Source organism: Mobula hypostoma, chromosome 17 (genome assembly GCF_963921235.1).
Source record: "Mobula hypostoma chromosome 17, sMobHyp1.1, whole genome shotgun sequence".
In the NCBI taxonomy this organism is placed as follows: domain Eukaryota; kingdom Metazoa; phylum Chordata; class Chondrichthyes; order Myliobatiformes; family Myliobatidae; genus Mobula; species Mobula hypostoma.
In genome coordinates this window covers 23295550-23317557 of record NC_086113.1, presented here as the reverse complement: position 1 = coordinate 23317557, position 22008 = coordinate 23295550, and the positions used below count along the sequence as shown (strand labels likewise).

The 22008-nt window shown below is 42.7% G+C and overlaps 1 protein-coding gene across 1 annotated transcript in view; it reads right to left on the bottom strand.

The window, feature by feature from the left end:
- The window catches only part of drosha (drosha ribonuclease III), a 168906-nt gene that overhangs the window by 139672 nt on the left and 7226 nt on the right, over positions 1–22008 (bottom strand). Inside the window, exons 4-11 of the mRNA XM_063069658.1 lie at positions 18158–18401; positions 16252–16393; positions 13575–13738; positions 10626–10706; positions 9545–9631; positions 9363–9449; positions 4881–4952; positions 3374–3455 (exon numbers count right to left, since the gene is read on the bottom strand). Of these exons, the coding sequence (XP_062925728.1) occupies positions 3374–3455; positions 4881–4952; positions 9363–9449; positions 9545–9631; positions 10626–10706; positions 13575–13738; positions 16252–16393; positions 18158–18401 (959 nt within the window). The remainder of the gene's footprint in view (positions 1–3373; positions 3456–4880; positions 4953–9362; positions 9450–9544; positions 9632–10625; positions 10707–13574; positions 13739–16251; positions 16394–18157; positions 18402–22008) is intronic.

Here is a 22008-nt window from a genome sequence, read left to right as displayed (position 1 = left end):
CTTAGATTCCTCCATATACCTGTCTAGTAGTCTCTTAAACTTCACTAGTGTATCTGCCTCCACCACTGACTCAGGCAGTGCATTCCACGCACCAACCACTCTCTGAGTAAAAAACCTTCCTCTAATATCCCCCATGAACTTCCCACCCCTTACCTTAAAGCCATGTCCTCTTGTATTGAGCAGTGGTGCCCTGGGGAAGAGGCGCTGGCTGTCCACTCTATCTATTCCTCTTACTATCTTGTACACCTCTATCATGTCTCCTCTCATCCTCCTTCTCTCCAAAGAGTAAAGCCCTAGCTCCCTTCATCTCTGATCATAATGCATACTCTCTAAACCAGGCAGTATCATGGTAAATCTCCTCTGTACCCTTTCCAATGCTTCCACATCCTTCCTATAGTAAGGTGACCAGAACTGGACACAATACTCCAATTGTGGCCTAACCAGAGTTTTATAGAGCTGCATCATTACATCACGACTCTTAAACTCTATCCCTCGACTTATGAAAGCTAGCATCCCATAAGCTTTCTTAACTACCCTATCCACCTGTGAGGCAACTTTCAGGGATCTGTGGACATGTACCCCCAGATCCCTCTGCTCCTCCACACTACCAAGTATCCTGCCATTTACTTTGTACTCTGCCTTGGAGTTTGTCCTTCCAAAGTGTACCACCTCACACTTCTCTGGGCTGAACTCCATCTGCCACTTCTCAGCCCACTTCTGCATCCTATCAATGTCTCTCTGTAATCTTTGACAATCCTCTACACTATCTACAACACCACCAACCTTTGTGTTGTCTACAAACTTGCCAACCCACCCTTCTACCCCCACATCCAGGTCGTTAATAAAAATCACGAAAAGTAGAGGTCCCAGAACAGATCCTTGTGGGACACCACTAGTCACAATCCTCCAATCTGAATGTACGCCCTCCACCACCACCCTCTGCCTTCTGCAGGCAAGCCAATTCTGAATCCACCTGGCCAAAATTCCCTGGATCCCATGCCTTCTAACTTTCTGAATAAGCATACCATGTGGAACCTTGTCAAATGCCTTAATAAAATCCATATAGATCACATCCACTGCACTACCCTCATCTATATGCCTGGTCACCTCCTCAAAGAACTCTATCAGGCTTGTTAGACACGATCTGCCCTTCACAAAGCCATGCTGACTGTCCCTGATCAGACCATGATTCTCTAAATGCCTATAGATCCTATCTCTAAGAATCTTTTCCGACAGCTTTCCCACCACAGACGTAAGGCTCACTGGTCTATAATTACCCGGACTATCCCTACTACCTTTTTTGAACAAGGGAACAACATTCGCCTCCCTCCAATCCTCCGGCACCATTCCCGTGGACAACAAGGACATAAAGATCCTAGCCAGAGGCTCAGCAATCTCTTCTCTCGCCTCGTGGAGCAGCCTGAGGAATATTCAGTCAAGCCCCGGGGACTTATCTGTCCTAATGTATTTTAACAACTCCAACACCTCCTCTCCCTTAATATCAGCATGCTCCAGAACATCAACCTCACTCATATTGTCCTCACCATCATCAAGTTCCCTCTCATTGGTGAATACCGAAGAGAAGTATTCATTGAGGACCTCGCTCACTTCCACAGCCTCCAGGCACATCTTCCCACCTTTATCTCTAATCGGTCCTACCTTCACTCCTGTCATCTTTTTTTTCTTCACATAATTGAAGAATGCCTTGGGGTTTTCCTTTACCCTACTCGCCAAGGTCTTGTCATGCCCCCTTCTTGCTCTTCTTAGCCCCTTCTTAAGCTCCTTTCTTGCTTCCCTATATTCCTCAATAGACCCATCTGATCCTTGCTTCCTAAACCTCATGTATGCTGCCTTCTTCCACCTGACTAGATTTTCCACCTCACTTGTCACCCATGGTTCCTTCACCCTACCATTCTTTATCTTCCTCACTGGGAAAAATTTATCCCTTACATCCCGCAAGAGATCTCTAAACATCGACCACATTTCCCTGCAAAAACATCATCCCAATTCACACCCGCAAGTTCTAGCCTTATAGCCTCATAATTTGCCTTTCCCCAATTAAAAATTTTCCTGTCCTCTTTGATTCTATCCTTTTCCATGATAATTATAAAGGCCAGGGAGCGGTGGTCACTGTCCCCCAGATGCTCACCCACTGAGAGATCTGTGACCTGATCCGGTTCATTACCTAGTACTAGATCTAGTATGGCATTCCCCCTGGTCGGCCTGTCCACATACTGTGACAGGAATCCATCCTGGACACACTTAACAAATTCTGCCCCATCTAAACCCTTGGAACTAATCAGGTGCCAATCAATATTAGGGAAGTTAAAGTCACCCATGATAACAACCCTGTTATTTTTGCACCTTTCCAAAATCTGCCTCCCAATCTGCTCCTCTGTATCTCTGCTGCTACCAGGGGGCCTATAGAATACCCCCAGTAGAGTAACTGCTCCCTTCCTGTTCCTGACTTCCACCCATACTGACTCAAAAGAGGATCCTGCTACATTACCCACCCTTTCTGTAGCTGTAATAGTATCCCTGACCAGTAATGCCACCCCTCCTCCCCTTTTTCCACCGTCTCTATCCCTTTTAAAGCACTGAAATCCAGGCATATTGAGAATCCATTCCTGCCTCTTCTCAAGGAAGATCGGTTTATGTGCACCATGCCTCGATCAAAACAATTTTCAGAGCACTTTAGAAGAAGAATTGTGGAGATGCAGGAAGCTGGAAAAGGCTACAAGAGCATTTCTAAAGGCCTAAGTGTTCATCAGCCCCAGCAAGAGAAATTATCTACAAATGGAGGAAATTCAGTCCTGTTGCTACTCTCCCCAGGAGTCAGCGTCCTGCAAAGATCACACCAGGTATCCGTTTTGGTGTGGACAGAGATGTTTTGAAAAACGCGTAGTGTGGATGCCTGTCGTTTTTACTCGAAACTGGTGTTTTCAAAATGATCCAGTCTAGTGTGGACGTAGCCCAAGAGTAGTATTGGTAGCGAGCCAGGGATAGCTCCCCTGATGTTCTCCTAAATAGTCTATCTGAGAACACCGAGGAGCTCTTGGCTTGATGTCTCAGTCAAAAGCAGCATCTTACAATCATGCAGTACTCCCGCGATACTGCATTGAAATGTCAACCTACAACTTTATGCTCAGGCTTCTGGAGAGAAACTGGAACACACAAGTGACTGACGAGAGGAGATGCAAGTAGCTACAAGAGAGTGCCCTGGGTGAGAATGATACAAAGGACCATTCTTCTGAACATGTGCCAATACAAAATCACCAACATGAGCAAGTACATGTGCCAAAAGTTAATGCAAATATACTGTGCAAAATAACTGATTTTTCCGAAAATTAAAAATAATTATATTTCACATTACCAACAATATTCCAGTCGTACAGCTCCAAAATATCTTTGTACAAGAATGAGGAAAACATTTCCAATCCTTTCACACAGAAATTCTGTAATCAAAACAAAAAACAAAATCCCAAGTCTTTGAAAAGCCAATAAAATAAAACTTCAAAAACTTTTACAAAATCAGAAACCTACACTTTTATTCATTCATGAGAATACATTAAACTACAACACAAAGCAGTAAGTACAGGAACAAGCATATCAAATTCAAATCTTCAAACAGACAGACCAAGAGCTATTTAGGTTAATCCTTCCTGGTTTACACTTCCCCCGCAGGTTATTTTCCTCCAGTGCTCACCCCACTACTACTTAAACTGTGATGGTGTTTCCTCTTTCCACAATCAACTCCAGATCCCATCTCTCTTTGAATGGCGAAGAAAGAAATCATCAACTTTCCCTTAATCCTTTACAAATCACCAGAAGACTACATCCTCTTGTGATTGAGATACATGTTGTTCCCCACTAATTCTTTACATGAAATGAAAATATTGCATTTTAATTGCAGAAACAAAACATGTGTTAAGAACTAATATAACTGAACCTGCAATTCTTAATCCTATGTAAATTTTTGTAGGACTTGAAGCAGGACGAGCCCACTAACGAGGACATTATCCAATCACTGTTTTAAGTTTTTCATCCTGACCTTATGTACCATTATAAACGTTTCACTCGAATCAAACATGGCAATGACTATCTTCAAAACATTTGCTTAACCATATCCCCATGACATTCAGTAGCATTACGAGTGTCAAATCCCACCAGCATAAACATCTACAGGAGATCACTAACAATCAGTCAGTTAATGAGGCCACCCGCAGGAATACTGCAGCAGTAATTAATTTTTAATTATTTATTGAGATACAGTGCAGAATAGGCCCCTCTGGCCCTCTGAGCTGTGCTGCCATGCAACCCCCAATTTAACCCTGGACTAATCACAGGACTATCTACAGTGACCAATTAACCTACCAACCAGTCTGTCTCTGGACTGGGAACGATGGACAAAGTCCTTACAGACGATGGCAGAAAATGCCGTGTTGCCACACTACGGTGCAAGGGGAAAGACTGCCTTGCGTTGATTAACTATGTCATCAAATATTTACCACCATTTCCAAGACACACGGCACCAGTTTCACGGAACACTATACACTTCTTTTAATGGGTTCAGCTGAAAGGAGATAAATTAAGCCCAACACCATCCGGGACAAATTAACTTACTTGTTTGGCCTGCCATCCACCTCATCAACTTATTGTGATTGCAACAATAAGATGCTTGGGTACGATGGCATTTGAGTCTCATTATCTCAGGATTAATGATGGAACTTAGTGCTTTACAAACACCATCACCACCAAATTCTAAAGGACAGTTATATTTGCCAACAGTACCCAATTCTTATGAATTAAATGGGAGTACCATTAACAAATATAGATCTTTTGACCATTAGGTATTTAACAAAAATAAAATCTGTGCTTACCTCTGGCATCATTTCTTCTATGAAATGAATAGTGTAATCGATATTGAAACGTATGACTTTACATAAAGGAATCTGCAAAATTAATATCAATACACATTCAGTTAGAAAATAACATTTTTTTATCTAGTATGTGGTAACATTCACAACTACTATAAGGTGCGTTGAGAGGTTAGTCAATGCTAGAATTAACTCCTCTCTGATGCAAGGACCTGGACCCACTGCAATTTGCTTACCACAACTTGGACCACCAATGTCAGGCTGCTGTTTATTGATTACAGCTTGGCATTCAACACTATCATACCCTCAGTACTAATCAATGAGCTTCAAACCTGGGTGTTTGTATCTTTCTCTGTAACTGGTCCTGACCTGCAAGTGCCACTCAGACTGCGTTATTTTTACGGCGGATGAGTTCCTGTTCCTGGAGCTCGTCGGCTAACCGCTTTCCGACATTCCCTAGGCTCGGCTTCGGAGTTTCTCATGAAAAATAAAGTGAACTGACTTGAAGATGGTGCCTCCGGGGTGCGGCCCCGTGGATGACCGATTCCAGGCCGGTGTTGCCGACTGAGGCGTCGCTGGAGATGGAACATCAGGATTTCGCTGTGGCGGCTGTGTGGAAAAGCGCTGCAGTAGATTGTAATGTCATAACAGCAACAGTCAGCCTCCCCTTTCGCTGTGAAAATGGGTGGTATCTCCTTGTGCCTTGTTAATGACGGAGGCAGGGAGCCTGTGGCATGTCGAACTGCCGGGTAAACAATAGATTTTTTTGCCTGCAGATCGTGGTCCCTCTTTGCGTGCTTTGCTGTTGCTTGGTGGGTGGTGAGCACGGACGCTTTCTGCTGAAACGGACAGGTGGGGAGGGGAGAGGCAGCTTTGGGGTTCTAACATTTTTCTGTTGTTCATTCTTTTGGGGTGTTCCTGTTTGTTGTGAAAGTCTACAAAGACCAAGTATTTCAGGTTGTATATTGTATACATTCTCTGATAATAAACAGCCATTTGAACTAGATCCTTGACACCCCCATCGAGAGACCACAGTCAATGCAGATCGGTACAGTTGACCTTCACTAATCCGACTACCTGTAATCCGGTTCCTTCGATGATCCGACACTGATTATGTTTAATGTGATCCTTCCGTAATTTGGCATTTTCACTAATCCAGCACTCCTCAGGTCCCAAAGGTGCCGGATTAGTGAAGGTTAGCTACTGCTTCATGTATAGGCATCCGTTAGTCTCGTGAGACCATGGATGTGCGCCTTGGAAGGTTTCCGGGGTGCAGGCCTGGGCAAGGTCATATGGAAGACTGGCACTTGCCCATGCTGCAAGTCTCCCCTCCCCACGCCACCGATGTTGTCCAAGGGAAGGGCACTAGGGCTGATACAGCTTGGCATTGGTGTCGTCACAGAGCAATGTGTGGTTAAGTATCTTGTTCAAGGACACAACACGCTGCCTCAGCTTAGGCTCGAACTAGTGACCTTCAGATCACTAGACCAATGCCTTAACCACTTGTCCATGCGCCAACAATGATGGATCACTAATGTGATCCTTCAGTAATTCAGCACTTTCACTAATCCAGCACTCCTCAGGTCCCAATGGTGCCGGATTAGTGAAGGTCGACTTGTAGTAACATTTCCTCCTCGCTGACAATCAACACAGGGGTACCTCAAGGATGCATGCCTGCACTGTTCCACTTTCTACACTGATAATTGTGTGGCTAGGCACAGTTCAAACGCCATATATAAATCTGCCGACGACGCCATTTTGTTGGCTGAATTTCGGTTGGCAGCAAGGAGTGCAGGAGTGAGATATAGCGGCTGGTTAGTGGTGGCACAACAGCACACCTTCCACTCAACATCAGCAAGACCAAGGAACTTATTATGGACTTTAGGAATGGACAGCACATGGACCAGTCCTTACTGAGAGGTCAGCAATGGAAATGGTGAACAGCTTCAAGTTCCTGGGCATCAACACCTGCCTTAGGGCCAACATATTGAAATAATCATGAAGGCACGCCTTCAGCCACAACTCAGAAGGAGCTTGAAGAGATTTGCTATGTCAGCAAAGACCCCAGGGAGTTTCTACAGATGTACGGTGGAGAGCATTCTGACTTGCATCAAGGCTCCAGTGCACAGGATTAAAAGTGGCTGCAGATGGCTGTAGATTCAGCCAGCTCCACCAGCCCTATCATGAGCACAGCTTTGCCCACCATCAACAACATCTTCAAAATGCAAAGCCTCAAGAAGGCGGCATCCATTATTAAGGACTAGGGTTGCCAACTATCTCACTCCCAAATAAGGGACACTTGTGTTTGCCCCGAGAAAGACTACCACGAGGCCTTGTGCGGGCACCTGTGTGTGCATGTGTGTACGTGGCGATTTTTTCTACAAATCGCCTTTGGCTTAATCTTCCCGATTCTGCTTTTACTATATGTTAGTGTTATTTTAGGTTTTATGTGTTATTTGGTATGATTTGGTAGGTTATTTTTTGGGTCTGGGAACGCTCAAAAATTTTACCCATATAAATTAATGGTAATTGCTTCTTCGCTTTACGCCATTTTGGCTTACATACCGTTTCATAGGAATGCTCTACCTCAGCGGGGGAAATACGGGACAAGGGCGGTCCCATATGGGACAAACTAATTTAGCCCAATATAGGGGATCTCCCGGCTAAGACGGGACAGTAGGCAACCCTATTAAGGACCCTCACCTTCCAGGATATGCCCTCGTCTCATTACTGCGTCAGGAAGGAGGCACAGCAGCCTGCAGATAAACACTGAACAGTTTAGGAACAACTTCTTCCCATCTGCCATCAGATTTCCGATCATACCTCACTATTCCTCTTTTGCACTACCAGTTCTTTTTTATTGTAACATAGTAATTTTTATGTCTTGCGATGTACTGCTTTAACTAAAACAATAAATTTCACAACATACGTCAGTGATAATAAACCTGATTTTGAAGATCAATAACATTTTCTTTGTGGAACCGACTAGGGTATATTCTGCCTAAAAAACTAGAGTTTATTATTTAACATGCCCAGGTGCAGAAGAAACAAAACGTGTTCCCTCAACAAATGAGCTCTGCTATTTTAGGATGCTGTTGTGAGAAAAATGCAAATTATTTATAATACAGAAGAATCTAAACTATGAAAAAACTATTTGTTTTGTTAAAAGAAATTAAACAGTAGGGTTGAGTCAGAGGATGAGGTCAGACTGAATGGGGTAGAAGTGTCTGGAATTCTCTGCCCACAAACTTTTTCCATCCCTGATCCACCCCTCCCCACCATCACCCACATCAAATAAGGACTTCAGGCACAAATACAAGTTAAGTACCCCTCATCCAAACTTCCAAAATCTAAAAACCTCCAAAATTTTAGCACTGACAAGACAGGACAAATGTTAAAATTCCACAAAGCACTGGGAAGGTTCCCAGGCGATGCGCAAGCCTCCGCGCACCACAGACATTTCTGAGAAGTGACCTCACATAAGAAAATTTACCGAAAAATTTAAAAAACACTATAAAAATTAAAAATGAAGATCTCAATCATGTATTGAAAGAGTGGGTTCATCAGCATCAGGGTGAACATCTGGCGCAGAACAGTATGCTGATCAGGAAACAAGCAGAGATCTATCACCATGAACCACAAACTGAAGGTTCATGCACAAAATTATTAAAACTCCAAACTAGACCCCTCCTTCCATCGTAGTTGCTGTGGAACAGGCAGCCATTTGCAATTGATGGTGGATATGAAGACAACTGTAGCGCTGGAACCCGGTACTAGATATGGTCGGGGGGCAGTCACTCAACTCAGTCTGCAGAGGACTCAGCTCTGACTGCAGACCGTTCACTGTGAGCATCACACCAGCTATACATGCTCTGTATATGTAGTCGAAATGGATTTTGTCTTTAGACTTGGGTCCCATCCCCAAGGTATCTCATTATATAGACGCAAATACTCCAAAATCCAGAACAATTTCCTGCCCCAAGCACTCCGGCTAAGGGATGCTCAACCTGTATCAATATTCAGGGGTTGGAAAGCCAAATGATTAACATGCACAGATCACCCCAACATATAAAACTTCAGCATGAAATGGGATGCTTGATCCTTTACATAGGATCAATTGAGAAATGTGATTTTAAAATCAAAAACAACAGAAAGCAAAAGGCGGCAGGATTCCACACCCACCCTATTGATTACAGTTGATTTTGCATCAGTCGACTCATCCTGCTTTTCTCCACTACCCTGCAAAATCTATTCTCCAAGCTCTTATCCAATTTCTTTCTGAGCATTCCTATTAAATCTGCTGTTTCAGATAATGCATTGCACATCACAAATCACTGCATACTGAGTGTTAAATCTTTTGGATGACATATTTTGTGACACTTATGCCTTGGGATCAATACGATCTGATAGGTCCTATACCATCTTTATGAGGAGAATGCAGTCAGTGTAATGGAATGGCCGATAACGTTCAACTGCAGTACTCACATTATTAAGAGGAGCGTGAGAAAAGAGGGAAAATCCTTCAAAGATGTACTCATGATCATCATACTCTATTACAGTTGGTCTGTCAGTCTAAAAGAAGAAAATTAAGGTTAAAGGTAAGATATTCAGAGGATACCATTGAAGAGTTCTTACTAATTTTCTTATAAGGCTGACAATACAATTACCAAGAAGTTAGTAGGTGGAGAAACTGTAATTCGATAGTGGAATAATCTTCCTGCATTATTCGTCATGGGACGACACGCTTCAATTGCCTGCAAAGAAGCATTCCAAAGTTTAATACCATTGCAGAAAAAGAGCATAGCACAATTACTTTTTTTCTTATCCTCTTGGCCTTTAATGGACTGCAGTTGTGAGCAGATTTCTGTTATCAAGTTCTTACTTTTTAAATCAGATTTGGTGCAAGTAAGTCCCTTTTACAATGAAGGTAAACCCAAACTCAGCAACATTGACGCTTCTCACCTCTCGAATATGGACAAGCTTAATGATCCATCAAAAACGTACACATGTGGCAAAGGGGCACAGACGTGAGGGTTACTGCTGCACTGCTCCAGGAACCTGGGGTCCTTTCTGACCAGGAACATTGTCCCTAGTTTGGGATCTTCCACCAACCACCTCCCGCCCCATTGGTGCTCCAGTCTTCTTCTATGTTTTCGTGGATGTGACGCTGGATTAGTTAGCCTACTGCCCTGTTATGGGCAGATGGTAGGAGAACCAGGGGAGTTGATGAACATGTGAAGAAAAAGAAAGATTACAGGAGGTCAGTAGGGAAAAGGACTGTTGGGAATGTTCTGAAAGTGTGAGATCAAATAGCCTTGTAGATCAAATAGCCTCTTTCCACTTTGTAATGAAATACAAATATAACACATCTCAAGGTCTCTGGTTCCAGGTGTTAACTTTTTTCCCTCGGGGCCAGCAGTCAGTAGCACTCTTGCCCTTTGAATCAGAAAGTTGGGAGTTCAAGTTTCAGGCAAGAAAAAGTTGCATGGAAACCTAGGTTGAGCTATAGTGTAGCACCACACTGACAGGGATGGGATCTTTTGGATGAGGTGGCGTCTCTCGCAGGTACTTCCAATTCTTATTTCAAAGAATTATTCCAGGCATCAGGAAACTAAAAGATGCTATTAAACAAGCACACAACAGAAGCACATCTATGATTAGAATAAAGTTAAATTTACAGGCAGCAAAGCTTCCATAATGATCAAGGCACAAAGGTCCATTAAATTAGGGAAGGCAAACCAGTCTTACCTCTTCACCAGGGTAAATGCTATGTCTGATCCCAGTTCGCTTAGCCTTGGCACTACATTTACATAATGGACCATCATTCATCTGTGAAACAAACAAGCAGAAACTAAATAAAAATCAACATTGGAAACCCTGAGGAATGTTATCTCCAATTACCAATAGCGCCCAAGGTATTTGTTTTGGGATATGGGAATCACATGCAAAGCCAACATTTAACACTCATCTTTGAACTCTTGTCCTCTTTGAACCACTACAGTCATTATCATACAGTTCTGAAACAGGCTCTTCAGCCTGAATTGTCCAAGACATCAATCTGTTAAAGCCATTTTCCTTTATGTGGTCCATAACCCTCTATTCCTTTGCTATCCATGCACCTGCTCAAATGCTTTTTAAAATGTTGTGATTGTGTTAGACTCTAGCCCAACTCTGGCAACTTGTTCCACATAACCACCACCCTTTGTGTGGAAAAACTTGCCCTTCAGATCTCCTGTAAACATTTCCCCTCTCATTTTAAACCTCTAGTTTTAGACTCACTTGAGTGAGTGAGTCGGTCAAGGTTGGCCATGGACCCTGGCTGTCTAGATACACAAGCCTGGGCAGTCCGATACAGAGAGCGAGTTGTCACCTATTTAGCAAGCTCCCCCTCTCTACGTATCTGATGAACTCAAAGGAGTGGCAGAGACCGATACAATTTGGTACCAGCACTGTCGCAGGAGTTGCCAGTCAGCGTTGAAGTCAACGCAGGACTGCCTTAGGGACTCCAGCTCCCGATTTTTCCCCTCGGGGTTTACTCCCAAAGCCTTCCCCATGAGTGGGTATAGCCGCAAGGCAGCGGAGGTTTGTAATCAGTTTCCTTCCCCTAGACGAGTCGCCAACCACAGCTGATGAGCCCCATTTGCCCAAAAGCAACTGGTTTTAAGGCGCCAGTAACCCGCCTTTGCCCCTTCTCCTGTCAGTAGAAACGGTTCTGCCGGGCTTAGTAGCTAAGCCATTTGTGAAGGCCAGGAGCTGTATTTGGTTGTCAGAGGCTATTTGAGGGGCACGCCATTGGGAACATTTAATAGGCAATGGAAGCTTGTCCCCATTACCACCCCTGTATAATCATAACTTTAGACTTATTAACCCAGGAAAAAGTCTGTTACCATCTATGCCCAGACGATTTTATAAACATCTATAAGGTTACCCCTCAGCATCCTGTGCTCCAGTGAAAACAACCCTAGGATATCCAATCTCTCCTTATAACCAAACCTCTACATTCCAGGGAACATCTCCGGGCATCTCTATCGCACTCTTTCTATCACTACCACATCAGTTGTTACCATAACTGCAAACATTACTCCAAAGTGTCGCCTCGCTGACATCTTGTACGTACAACTGCAACATGATGTCCCAACTCTTATATTAAGTACTCCTGTGAAGCAAGTCTGAGTAGTGGTGATCTCATTCCCACAAAAACAAAATGATTTCGAGGACAAACAAGGACAGACTGAGGCAAAACACCAAGTTTTTAAGAGTTTGGATGTTTTTGAGGCAACTCTCAGGGACGAGAGAGTTCCTTCTCATAGGTTATGGATTAAACTTCAGGAAGTTAAGTGTGTGTTGAAATGGATGTTGCTTTGGGCCTACTGCAGGGATTCGGACCGAAGGACTCAATTTGGTTCAGAATGCTGCTTTTGTTGCTCGCTTCTGTTGTTTGCACGATTTGTCTTTTTGTTCTCTTTCTCTGTATCCACCGGGGGTTGGTCTTACATTTTTTTTCTAAATTGGGTTCTTTCGGCTTCCTTGCTTTGCGACTGCCTGTAAGCAAACAAATCTCAAGGTTGTACAATTTACACATTGTTTGATACTAAATGCTCTTTAAATCTTTGGAATAGTCTCCCTGAACTCTGTACAACAGTGAATATCAGAGTAAAGCAAAGAGACGGGACACTGAGAGGTACATGAAGTTATTGTGCGCACAAAGAAGATTAAAAAAAAATCTACACCCATGTGACCAGGATAAAATAATCCTGGTTTAACATTAATAAGGCAATCAAAGATTCTAATGAGGTTTTCCTTTAATCACAGAATACAGACAATGTCTCATAAAGCTCAACATTTCTAGTTCCCAAATGGAATGGGGTGCAACTCATTTCAATAAGCTGTTTATGTCCAACTGAGAAGGCAGACAGGGCCATATTTTAAATTCTCATCTGATAAGTAGCAGTCTAGACAATGTAGTATCTGCTCAGTATCAAGGAATGGCAAACTGGACATTTCTGCTCAAGCCATCTGAAAAAAGAGACATGAGGAACTCCTCTGAAAGGCAAGCTCACTACCCAGTGAGCCAGTAGAATCCATGCAAAGAAAATAAAGTGGAAGGAGGCAGATTTCTACCAACAGTTTTTCCCACCTAGTAAAATTAACAATGTCCTGAATTTTTCAAAAATAATGTAAAACCATTATTTCTGAGTTAAGCATACCAGTCACAGGTTGCTAATTTGTCAGCATACCCCTCAGTACAACTCAATAAAAGCCTGGAAATATAACCCTACAAATCTGGCCCAGTCAAGGCATGTTACACCCAGCATGAGCCAATTAGAATTCTTTTCTTAGGGAAAATTATTGGGGAAAAAAATTGGAAAATTATTGAAACCATAAATATTATCTGGAAAAGAATTAGTATTTTCTGATATGTTCTGATGAAAAGTCATCAACCTGACTTATTCTCTTTCTCTCTCCACAGACGCTGACTGACTTGCTGAATCTTTCCCTCATTTTTGTCTTATTCAGCAGCCTGGTTTAATTTTTGCAGAAAATTCATGACACATGAAAAACAATCCTAAATCCAAGAAAAGAATTTCATTGAGAGAGGGTTCTTTCTCACAGATTTATAGACATCTATAGCATGGAAAGAGGTCATTGTCAGCGCATATCCACGTCAGCTGTGCACTGTAATATTAGCTGACAAACCTGGCCTGGATCATTGTACCACAGCTCCTCATGTAGTCGGTCAGGGTGTGCCTTTCGACGTTTGATTTCTTCAATGACATCAATAATCTCGGAATCTGAGCTACATGTACTACTTCCACTGCTGTCATCATCCGAATCACAGCCAGAGTCACTGGAGCTGTCCTCTGAGTAACAGAAATCAAATTAACATTATAATTAATAATAGATCACTAGGGTGATGGAGAAATACAAAACGTTTCTCCGAATACAGAAATGAAAAGGTGCGTGTGTCCACAGCAACTTCTATGCTTTATCCCCCCAGGTAGTTCATAAACAATGATGAACGTTTAAAACCCAGTCACAGTTTCAGATTGTAAAGTCTGGCAGGAAGCTCCCACAAGCACCAAAAGTGCTGTTGGCAATCCAACAGATGCAACAGATAGGCAGAGCCTGTCCTCTTTTAAACCAAAGGAGGTTGGCAATATTTCATTATTACAGAAATGAGAATATTTAAAGTGAGACACAGGTTATGACAAAGGACAAGTTTAGTTGTGTACAATGGTTTGGTTATTAAGACTCTCCTTTAAGCTGGTCCAGAATAGATGGAGATAAAAGTAGGTACAGGCATCAGCTTCTATAACCTGCTAGAACTACACATCCCACAGCAGATAAAACAGACTGAGGATAAAGGAAAAACATTGCATGGCTCAGAAAATTCCTGCCATTATGAGGTTATGGCACTCCCACTGTCTGTGAAGAGGTCACGATGAGCAACTTGAAACAGATAGAAATGACCAAGATCTTCTACCACTGATCTCATTATATGACAGTATGGCCAATTCATAGTAACAAACCTAATAAAATGTTAATAGCTACTCAGCAGATCAGACAGTGTTCTGGAGAAACAGATGCTGTCTTGCTGAGTATCCCCAGCCATTTCTTTTATTTCAAATTTTCCAACATCTGCAGCATTTTGCTTTTCAACAATCTCAATAACTTAGTCCACACCAGATGCAAACACATAGTAAGGAGAATCATCAGTTCTGTTGAGATTTATATCAAATGCCCATATCCTAGTGAGCTAGTTAATACATGTGTTCTTTTACACTGAGCAATAAATTATATGGATCTCTTTACTACATATAAGCTTTTTAAAAAAATATTATATTGTCCTGGAATGTTGCCAGGGGAACACATCCAACTGTGCTATGACCGTTATTCCTTTGGGATATACGTCTGACTTGCCCTTACTCCTCAAAAATGGGCTATCGCCACAAAATGCCTTCCTCCTCCCCATTTCCATGTTGTTGCCCTTATAGTAATATGAATTACTATAAATCTGAATGAGTCCCTGATAATAACGTGCTGTCGTAAGTGCAATTACAAAGAAAGCACGGCAGCACCTCTATTTCCTTAGGAGTTTGCGAAGATTCTGCATGACATCTAAAACTTTGACAAACTTCTACAGATGTGTAGTAGACAGTATATTGACTGGCTGCATCACAGCCTGGTATGGGAACACCAACGCCCTTTAACAGAAAATCCTACAAAAAGTAGTGGATACAGCCCAGCCATCACAGGTAGAAAACTCCTAGCCACTGAGCACATCTTCAAGTGTTGTCACAGGAAAACAGCATCCATCAGCAGGGGCGTCCACCACCCAGGGCATGCTCTCTTCTCACTGCTGCCATCAGAGAAAAGATACAGGAACCTCAGGTGCCACACCAATAGCTTCAGGAACAGTTATTACCCATCAACCATCAGGCTCTTGAACCAAAAGGGATAACTTCACTCGCCCCATCACTGACATGTTCCCACAACCTATGGACTCACTTTCATGAATCTTTATCTCATGTAGTCCATATTTATTGACAATTTATTTATTATTTCTTTATTTTTGTATTTGCACGGTTTGTTGTCTCTTGCACAATGGCTGAACGCCCAATTTGAAGCAGTCTTTCATTTGATTCTATTATGGTTGTTATTCTAGCATGGATTTGTTGAGTATGTCCACAGGGTTAGATATGGTTACGTATATGTACTTTGATAATAAATTTACTTCGAAGTTTGATTAGCAACAAATCATAGCATTAGGAAGTACTCATCAAAGGTTCTAGGAATATAGTAAGAACTAATTAATTATGTTTTATTTTGGATTTGCAGCAGCCAGGATATTTTGCTTTAAAATGAGGGAATGGCCCTGGATGCCTACAGTTAATCCACTTACTAGAAAACTCACTGAACCATTGAAGAACATAATAATAACAGCAAGAAGCAGCCCATCACCACTGATTTGTTTGTAACATCCTCCATATTACAATGTTTGTAATATTCTTATATCCTCTACAATCCTGCATTTATTTCTCCTACAAATTCAACTCCTTCAAGGCTCTCAATGAACCTACTTTTACGACCTATAGAATACTGTATTCCAAATCCAACCACTCACTGCATTCCAAGCTTTCCCTTAGTTTTCTTCAGATCCTTTTGGCAGCTGCCTCACAACAAAATTGTTATTGCCTCCTAAGTTATCTGCCTTCAATTCAAACTGAATCTTCAAATCTTCTTTGCCTTCTCTGCTCTAAGAACTACCCAATCCATTCTCTCTAATCTCACATTCAGGAACCATTCAAGTAAATCTCTTGCATCTTTTGAGAACTTGCCTATATATTTACACGTACAATCAATTTTTCCTCACCTGGCTCTTCATCCAGTTTGGTTTTTGGGGGTTCCCATACAGGTCGAGCAGCTTTAGCCTTTTCCTGTCTCTGTCCAAGTTCCTCTTCAAACCTTTTATAAAGATTTCGTAGTTTACTTGTGCCAACAACAGTAGAGTCGCCCTGCAACATTAAATGTTTACTTTAATGCAATGCCCTCAAATGAGAAACATTTTCTGCATAGCTATATACAGAAGAATGTTTGCAAAACTGTTAACCTTTAATTTTTCTCCACTTCCTAACTTCTGGCACCATGTCGACATGGCACAATCTTTCTATGACCACATAGATTTCTCCCAGGTGATCCCATGTCCTTCCACTGCACAAAAATGTACTGGTTCATTGTGAGCTGTCTGTTGTAAATAACCTATGGCTCTGGTAAGCAGGAAGGAGGATCTTGGGGTGGGGGGGGGTTGGGTAGGGAACCTAAAATGGGCACGTGAGAGAGAACAGGTTTCAGGGAAATAAAATGAGGAGAAGATGGCAGCGTGACGGCAGTGCGCGCGGCCACTTCGGTAGTGATGTCTGTTTTCTGTCAAGTAGGGGACCGTGCACAATTCTGATTTGATGGAGACGGACGTGAGAGTACGGAGAAACATCTGGAAAACTTCTGAAATGCCCACTTCACTGCCGCTGCTACTGTGTGGTAACTGGAATCTCCGGAGCGGAAGGCCCTGAAATCCTCGGCTTTGCGTGTTTCAGCGGCCGGGGTGAGGTTGAAAGTGCTCGGCAGAGGATGGCACTTGGGAGGCTGTATCGGAGAGGCTGGTCGGAGGCTCGAAGTTTTCGGACGGATGGACTCAGTGTCGGCTGTGGTCGGCTGCTTCCAAGGCATCGGCAAGTTGATGGTGCCTGGAGGTTTATGGAGGGAGCTTCTCCCTTTTGCTGCCCGCTATCGGGGACTCGGGGACCTTTGAGACTTTATTTACCGTGCCCATGGTTTGTTCTTCATCAAATTATGGTATTGCTTTGCACTGCTGTAACTATATGTTATAATTATGTGGTTCTGTCAGTGCCAGTCTTTGGTTTGTCCTGTTTTCTGTGATATCACTCCGGAGAAACATTGTATCATTTCTTAATGCATGTATGCATTTCTAAATGACAACAAAAGAGGATTGAGTGTTCTCATAATCTAATCTAATCTAATAGAATTGATGGGATTTGGGAATACTCTGAGTTGTCACAACTGCATGTGCTGTATGCCATTTCAAAACATGAAGAAAATAGTCAAACCATACAGCAGAGAATATGGTCACTTGGCCCACCATGCATATGCCAGCCCAATGCAAAAACTATTTAATTTAGCTTATGCTAACAGTGTTTAATATTATATTTCATATTAACCATATAAGAACTTTCACTGAAAGACACTTACAGCATTGTGCACTATTATTCTTTAATATTATCTTATTCTATAATAAAAATAAAGTACTAAAAAGATAGAAATAAATTTATGTAGTTGATCAAAATTGATAAATTACATTCAACTATAAAAATTGGACCAACTGTTTTCTGTTCTTTATAAAAAAAGGCTGAGACCTGAAATTTAAGAATTGACAAGATAGCCAGACAGAAGTTGTTTGCATATGCTACAATTCAAAACTAGAGGTCACCATCCCCAGCAGATCCAACAGGGAATCTGGGAGAAACTTTACGCAAAGAGAGATTAGCATCCGCAGAACTCATCATTACCAGGAGTGGTTGAGTTGAATCGAATAGATGCATTTAGAAAGTTGGAACGAACAATATGGAGAAAGAGAGCAGGATGTGGTGATGCAATAAAAAAAGGTTGGGAAGAGAGTGGGCAGAGAACAAATGCATGTGTTGACCTCTTCGGACTTGTGCTTTAACACTTTGTGATCCCACTTAATGCATCAAGTGCCTTACCACCTGGTCCATGGGATCGCTGGAATAGTAATTCTCAGAGTGAGTGCAGCGTATCCAAACCGGCTTTGTATTTAACAGGTCCTCATCCTCTCGCTCTTCTTCAATTTTCTCAGCAAAGGTGATCTCTTCTGGCTCTTTGCTTCGAGTGGCTGGAAGAGATTTCTCCTTACTTGAACTGTGGCCAGACCTTCGGTCTCTCTCAGCCTCCCAATGAAGTCGTTTCTTTTCTCTACTACCTGAGCGGCTTCAACAAAAAACAGAATGATCTCATTTGCTTTCAAGACTTGCAACATGAAAAACCTTGGCTTTCTAATCAAGTATTCATTACACTCTCTAAAAAATGAAACGATTGTCTAAGAAGAAAAACATGCAAAAAAAAAATACATAGTACTGTGTAAAAGTCTTAGGCACACGTATATAGCTAAGGTGCCTAAGAATTGTGCAGACCATTGTATTTGTCAACGTGGAGCAGAGAGTGAGTTTGTAAATCCCGCAGGAGAAAAAAGGATGTTGGGAATGATGAGGGTGACGTGCTGCAGGAGGGGTGTGGGACAGATGGCTGGGGTGGCAAGAGGGTGCACCCAGCTGTAAGTCACCAGGCATCTGATTCCAAACAATTGGTTTATTGGTCATTACAGAGTGTCTCTCTGATGCTTCCTGCTCCCTTTCCCTTTCCCTGCCCCCTTCCCACTCTCATTCCACATAGAGACTCAGGTTTATCATCACTCACATATGTCATGAAATTTGTTTTTTTTTGCAGTAGCCGTACAGTGCAATACATAAAATCACTACAGTACTGTGCAAACAACTTAGGCTCCCTAGCTATACGTCCTGTACGTTTAGAGTCAATTTTGAAAACTTGGCTCACTTTCTATATTCAAAGAGTGATCCATTTGAGTTTAAAACATTAAGAAGAATTGACTAGTTAGATACAACAGTGGTCCCCAACCACCGGGCCGCAAAGCATGTGCTACCGGGTCGCGAGGAAACGATATGATTTGGCCATATGAAACGATATGAGTCAGCTGCACCTTTCCTCATTCCCTGTCATGCCCACTGTTGAACTTTAACGCACGCGAGGTCATCAGTGACCCAAGACATGCAAAGGAATGGGTCCGTGACCCATTTGTGAATGTCCCTGGTGAATCATCCATGTCAGCGCGGGAAGAAGATCAACTCCTTGAGCTTGCAAATGACGCTGGGCTGAAAAGTATGTTTGACATAACATCTCTGCCAGCATTCTGGATCAAAGTCAAGACTGAATATCCTGAGATAGCCACGAAAGCACTGAAAAAATTGCTTCCATTTCCAACATCATATCGCTGCAAAGCAGAGCTTTCTGCAATGAATGCAACGAAAACTAAATTGCGGAATAGACTGGACAAAAGGAACCGCCTTCGAGTATCGCTGCCTCCCATCACCCATCAATAGGAAGGTCTTGTTGCAGGAAAACAAGCCCAGGGCTCCCACTGATTCAACGATATTGGTGTGTTGCAATGATTTTGTATGTTCATACGAGGAAAATATGCGCTGTGTGTTTACTATCCAAACGTTACTTAAATTGTTATGATGATATTGACGTATAAGTGACTTATAATTCAGAGATCCACAACCTCCGGGCTGTGAAGAACGCAGCGGTACAGTGGTAGTCAGAAGACACCCAGCACATCTTTAAGGGAAAAGCCGAAATAAACAAGCTAATTAATTAGGTGCTGCCCGGCACGTAAATGTCGGCCCAGATCAGAGGCAATTGCCAATTGCATCGTCTCTGATCTGGGCCGACATTTACGTGCCAGGCAGCACCTGATCAATTAGCTTGTTTATTTCGGCTTTTTTCTTAAAAATATGTTGGGTGCGTTCTGGCCACCGCTGTACCGCTGCATTCTTTGCGGCAATGTATCAGTCTGCGGCCCGGAGGTTTGGGACCACTGTTATAATTGACTTAACACTACATTCATGCAAGGAAAATAGGTGCTGTGTGTTTAATATTGAATTTGTTAGATAAACCCCTTTAGAAACAAAATTGAGTGTATTAGCCACTTATGAGTTATCACCTGTTGACTTATCACCTATACTCTGGTCGTGATTAACACGCATCACCCCACCCCCACCCCCCGCCCAGTCCGCAAGAATATTGTCAATATTAAACTGGTCCACGGTGCAAAAAAAGGCTGGAGACCCCTGAAGTACAATGAATATCCCATTGGCACAATATTAAAGACAAAGGAGCATAACATAACATCAGGTCATGGCCCAAGAGATTATAACGAATAAACAAGAATCAAGTTCAGGTTCTGTTCATTGCCCTCTGAATGTACATACATACAACCAAACAATGTTCCTCCAGACCACAGCACACCCACTGTATGCCACATAAAGCACATAAAACAACATATTACCATAAATTAATAAACTATAATTCAAAATGCATACAGAGCACTACAGAAGTAAACAGTAAATAGTATAGCTCGCTGTTCTAGTGACGAGACCTCGACGGTGGCAGGGTATTCATTAGTCTCACAGCTTGAGGGAAGAAACTGTTACAGTCTGGCAGTCCCAGTCCTGATGCTCCTGTACCTCCTTCCGCACAGTAATGGGTCCAAGAGATTGTGGGATGGGAGGTAGGGATCCTCAACAATTCTTCGGGCCCTTCATCTACAATGCTCCCAGTAAATGTCACAAATGGGAGGGAGTGAGATCCGGGAGGTCCTCCCAGCAGCCTATACGATCTTCTGTAGGGACCTGTGGTCTGTTCCTTACCACACAATGATGCACCCAGACAGGAGAATATCGATGGTGCTCCTGTAAAAAGCTGTTAGACTGGGGGCAGGGAGCAAGGCATGCGTCAATCACCTCAGAAATTACAGATGCTGCTATGCCTTCTTGACTAGTGAGGAGTCCAGATTAGATCCTCTGTTATGTGCACACCAAGGAACCTCGTGCTCCTCACTCTCTCCACAGCAGAGTGGTCAACCTGCTCCTTCCGGAAGTCCACAATCATCTTTTGTCTTGTCCGCACAGAGACTCAGGTTGTTGTTCTCACACCTCCTCTCCGTGCGCTGGCTCATCGTTTTTGCTGACGAGGCCAACCACTGCTGTGTCATCAGTGAACTCGACGTGCGGTTTGAGCTGGAACTGGCAGCGTAGCTCAGAGTCCGCAGCGGGCCGAGCACACAGCCCCGGGAGGCACCAGTGCTTAGTGCAATGGAGTTTAAAATGTCACTGTCATCTCGCACTGACCTGAGTCTTTCCGTCAATGCTGACAATATTGCAGCTTCACGATTAATAATGCAATAATTTATTTTGATAATTGTATGACCTTAAAATCTATTCTGTGTTAAACCTGGCACAAACATAGCAGTCCATGATCAACTCATTGGGAGAGATCTGTTCCCAAGAAAAGGAGTAGGGTAAGTGAAAGAATGCCACCATGTTCTCCCAGAACAGTATCAGAACTAAATGTTTACAATAGTTTTTACATGTTATTATTTGTGAACGTCAAAGACACACAAAGTTGTAACACTATACATATTTTTAGCAGATACTGAGCCTGGGGACGGAGTCTCCACAGCTGTCAAAACCTGCTTGTGGGTGCAGCAGCCTAACTATACGGAACTAACTTCTAAACAGTGCTTTGAACCACATCAGAACCAACAGCATGACCCGGAGGCACACAGCCATCAAGATCAGGGCAACAGAAGACTTCCGCCATCGCAGGTTTAGAATAAACAGCTTACATCGGTAAAGAAATCGGAACTGGAATTGGTTTATTATTGTCAATGTGCTGAGATACAATGAAAAGCTTGTCTTGCATATTGTTCATAAAGATAAAATCATGACCTGGTGTCTTC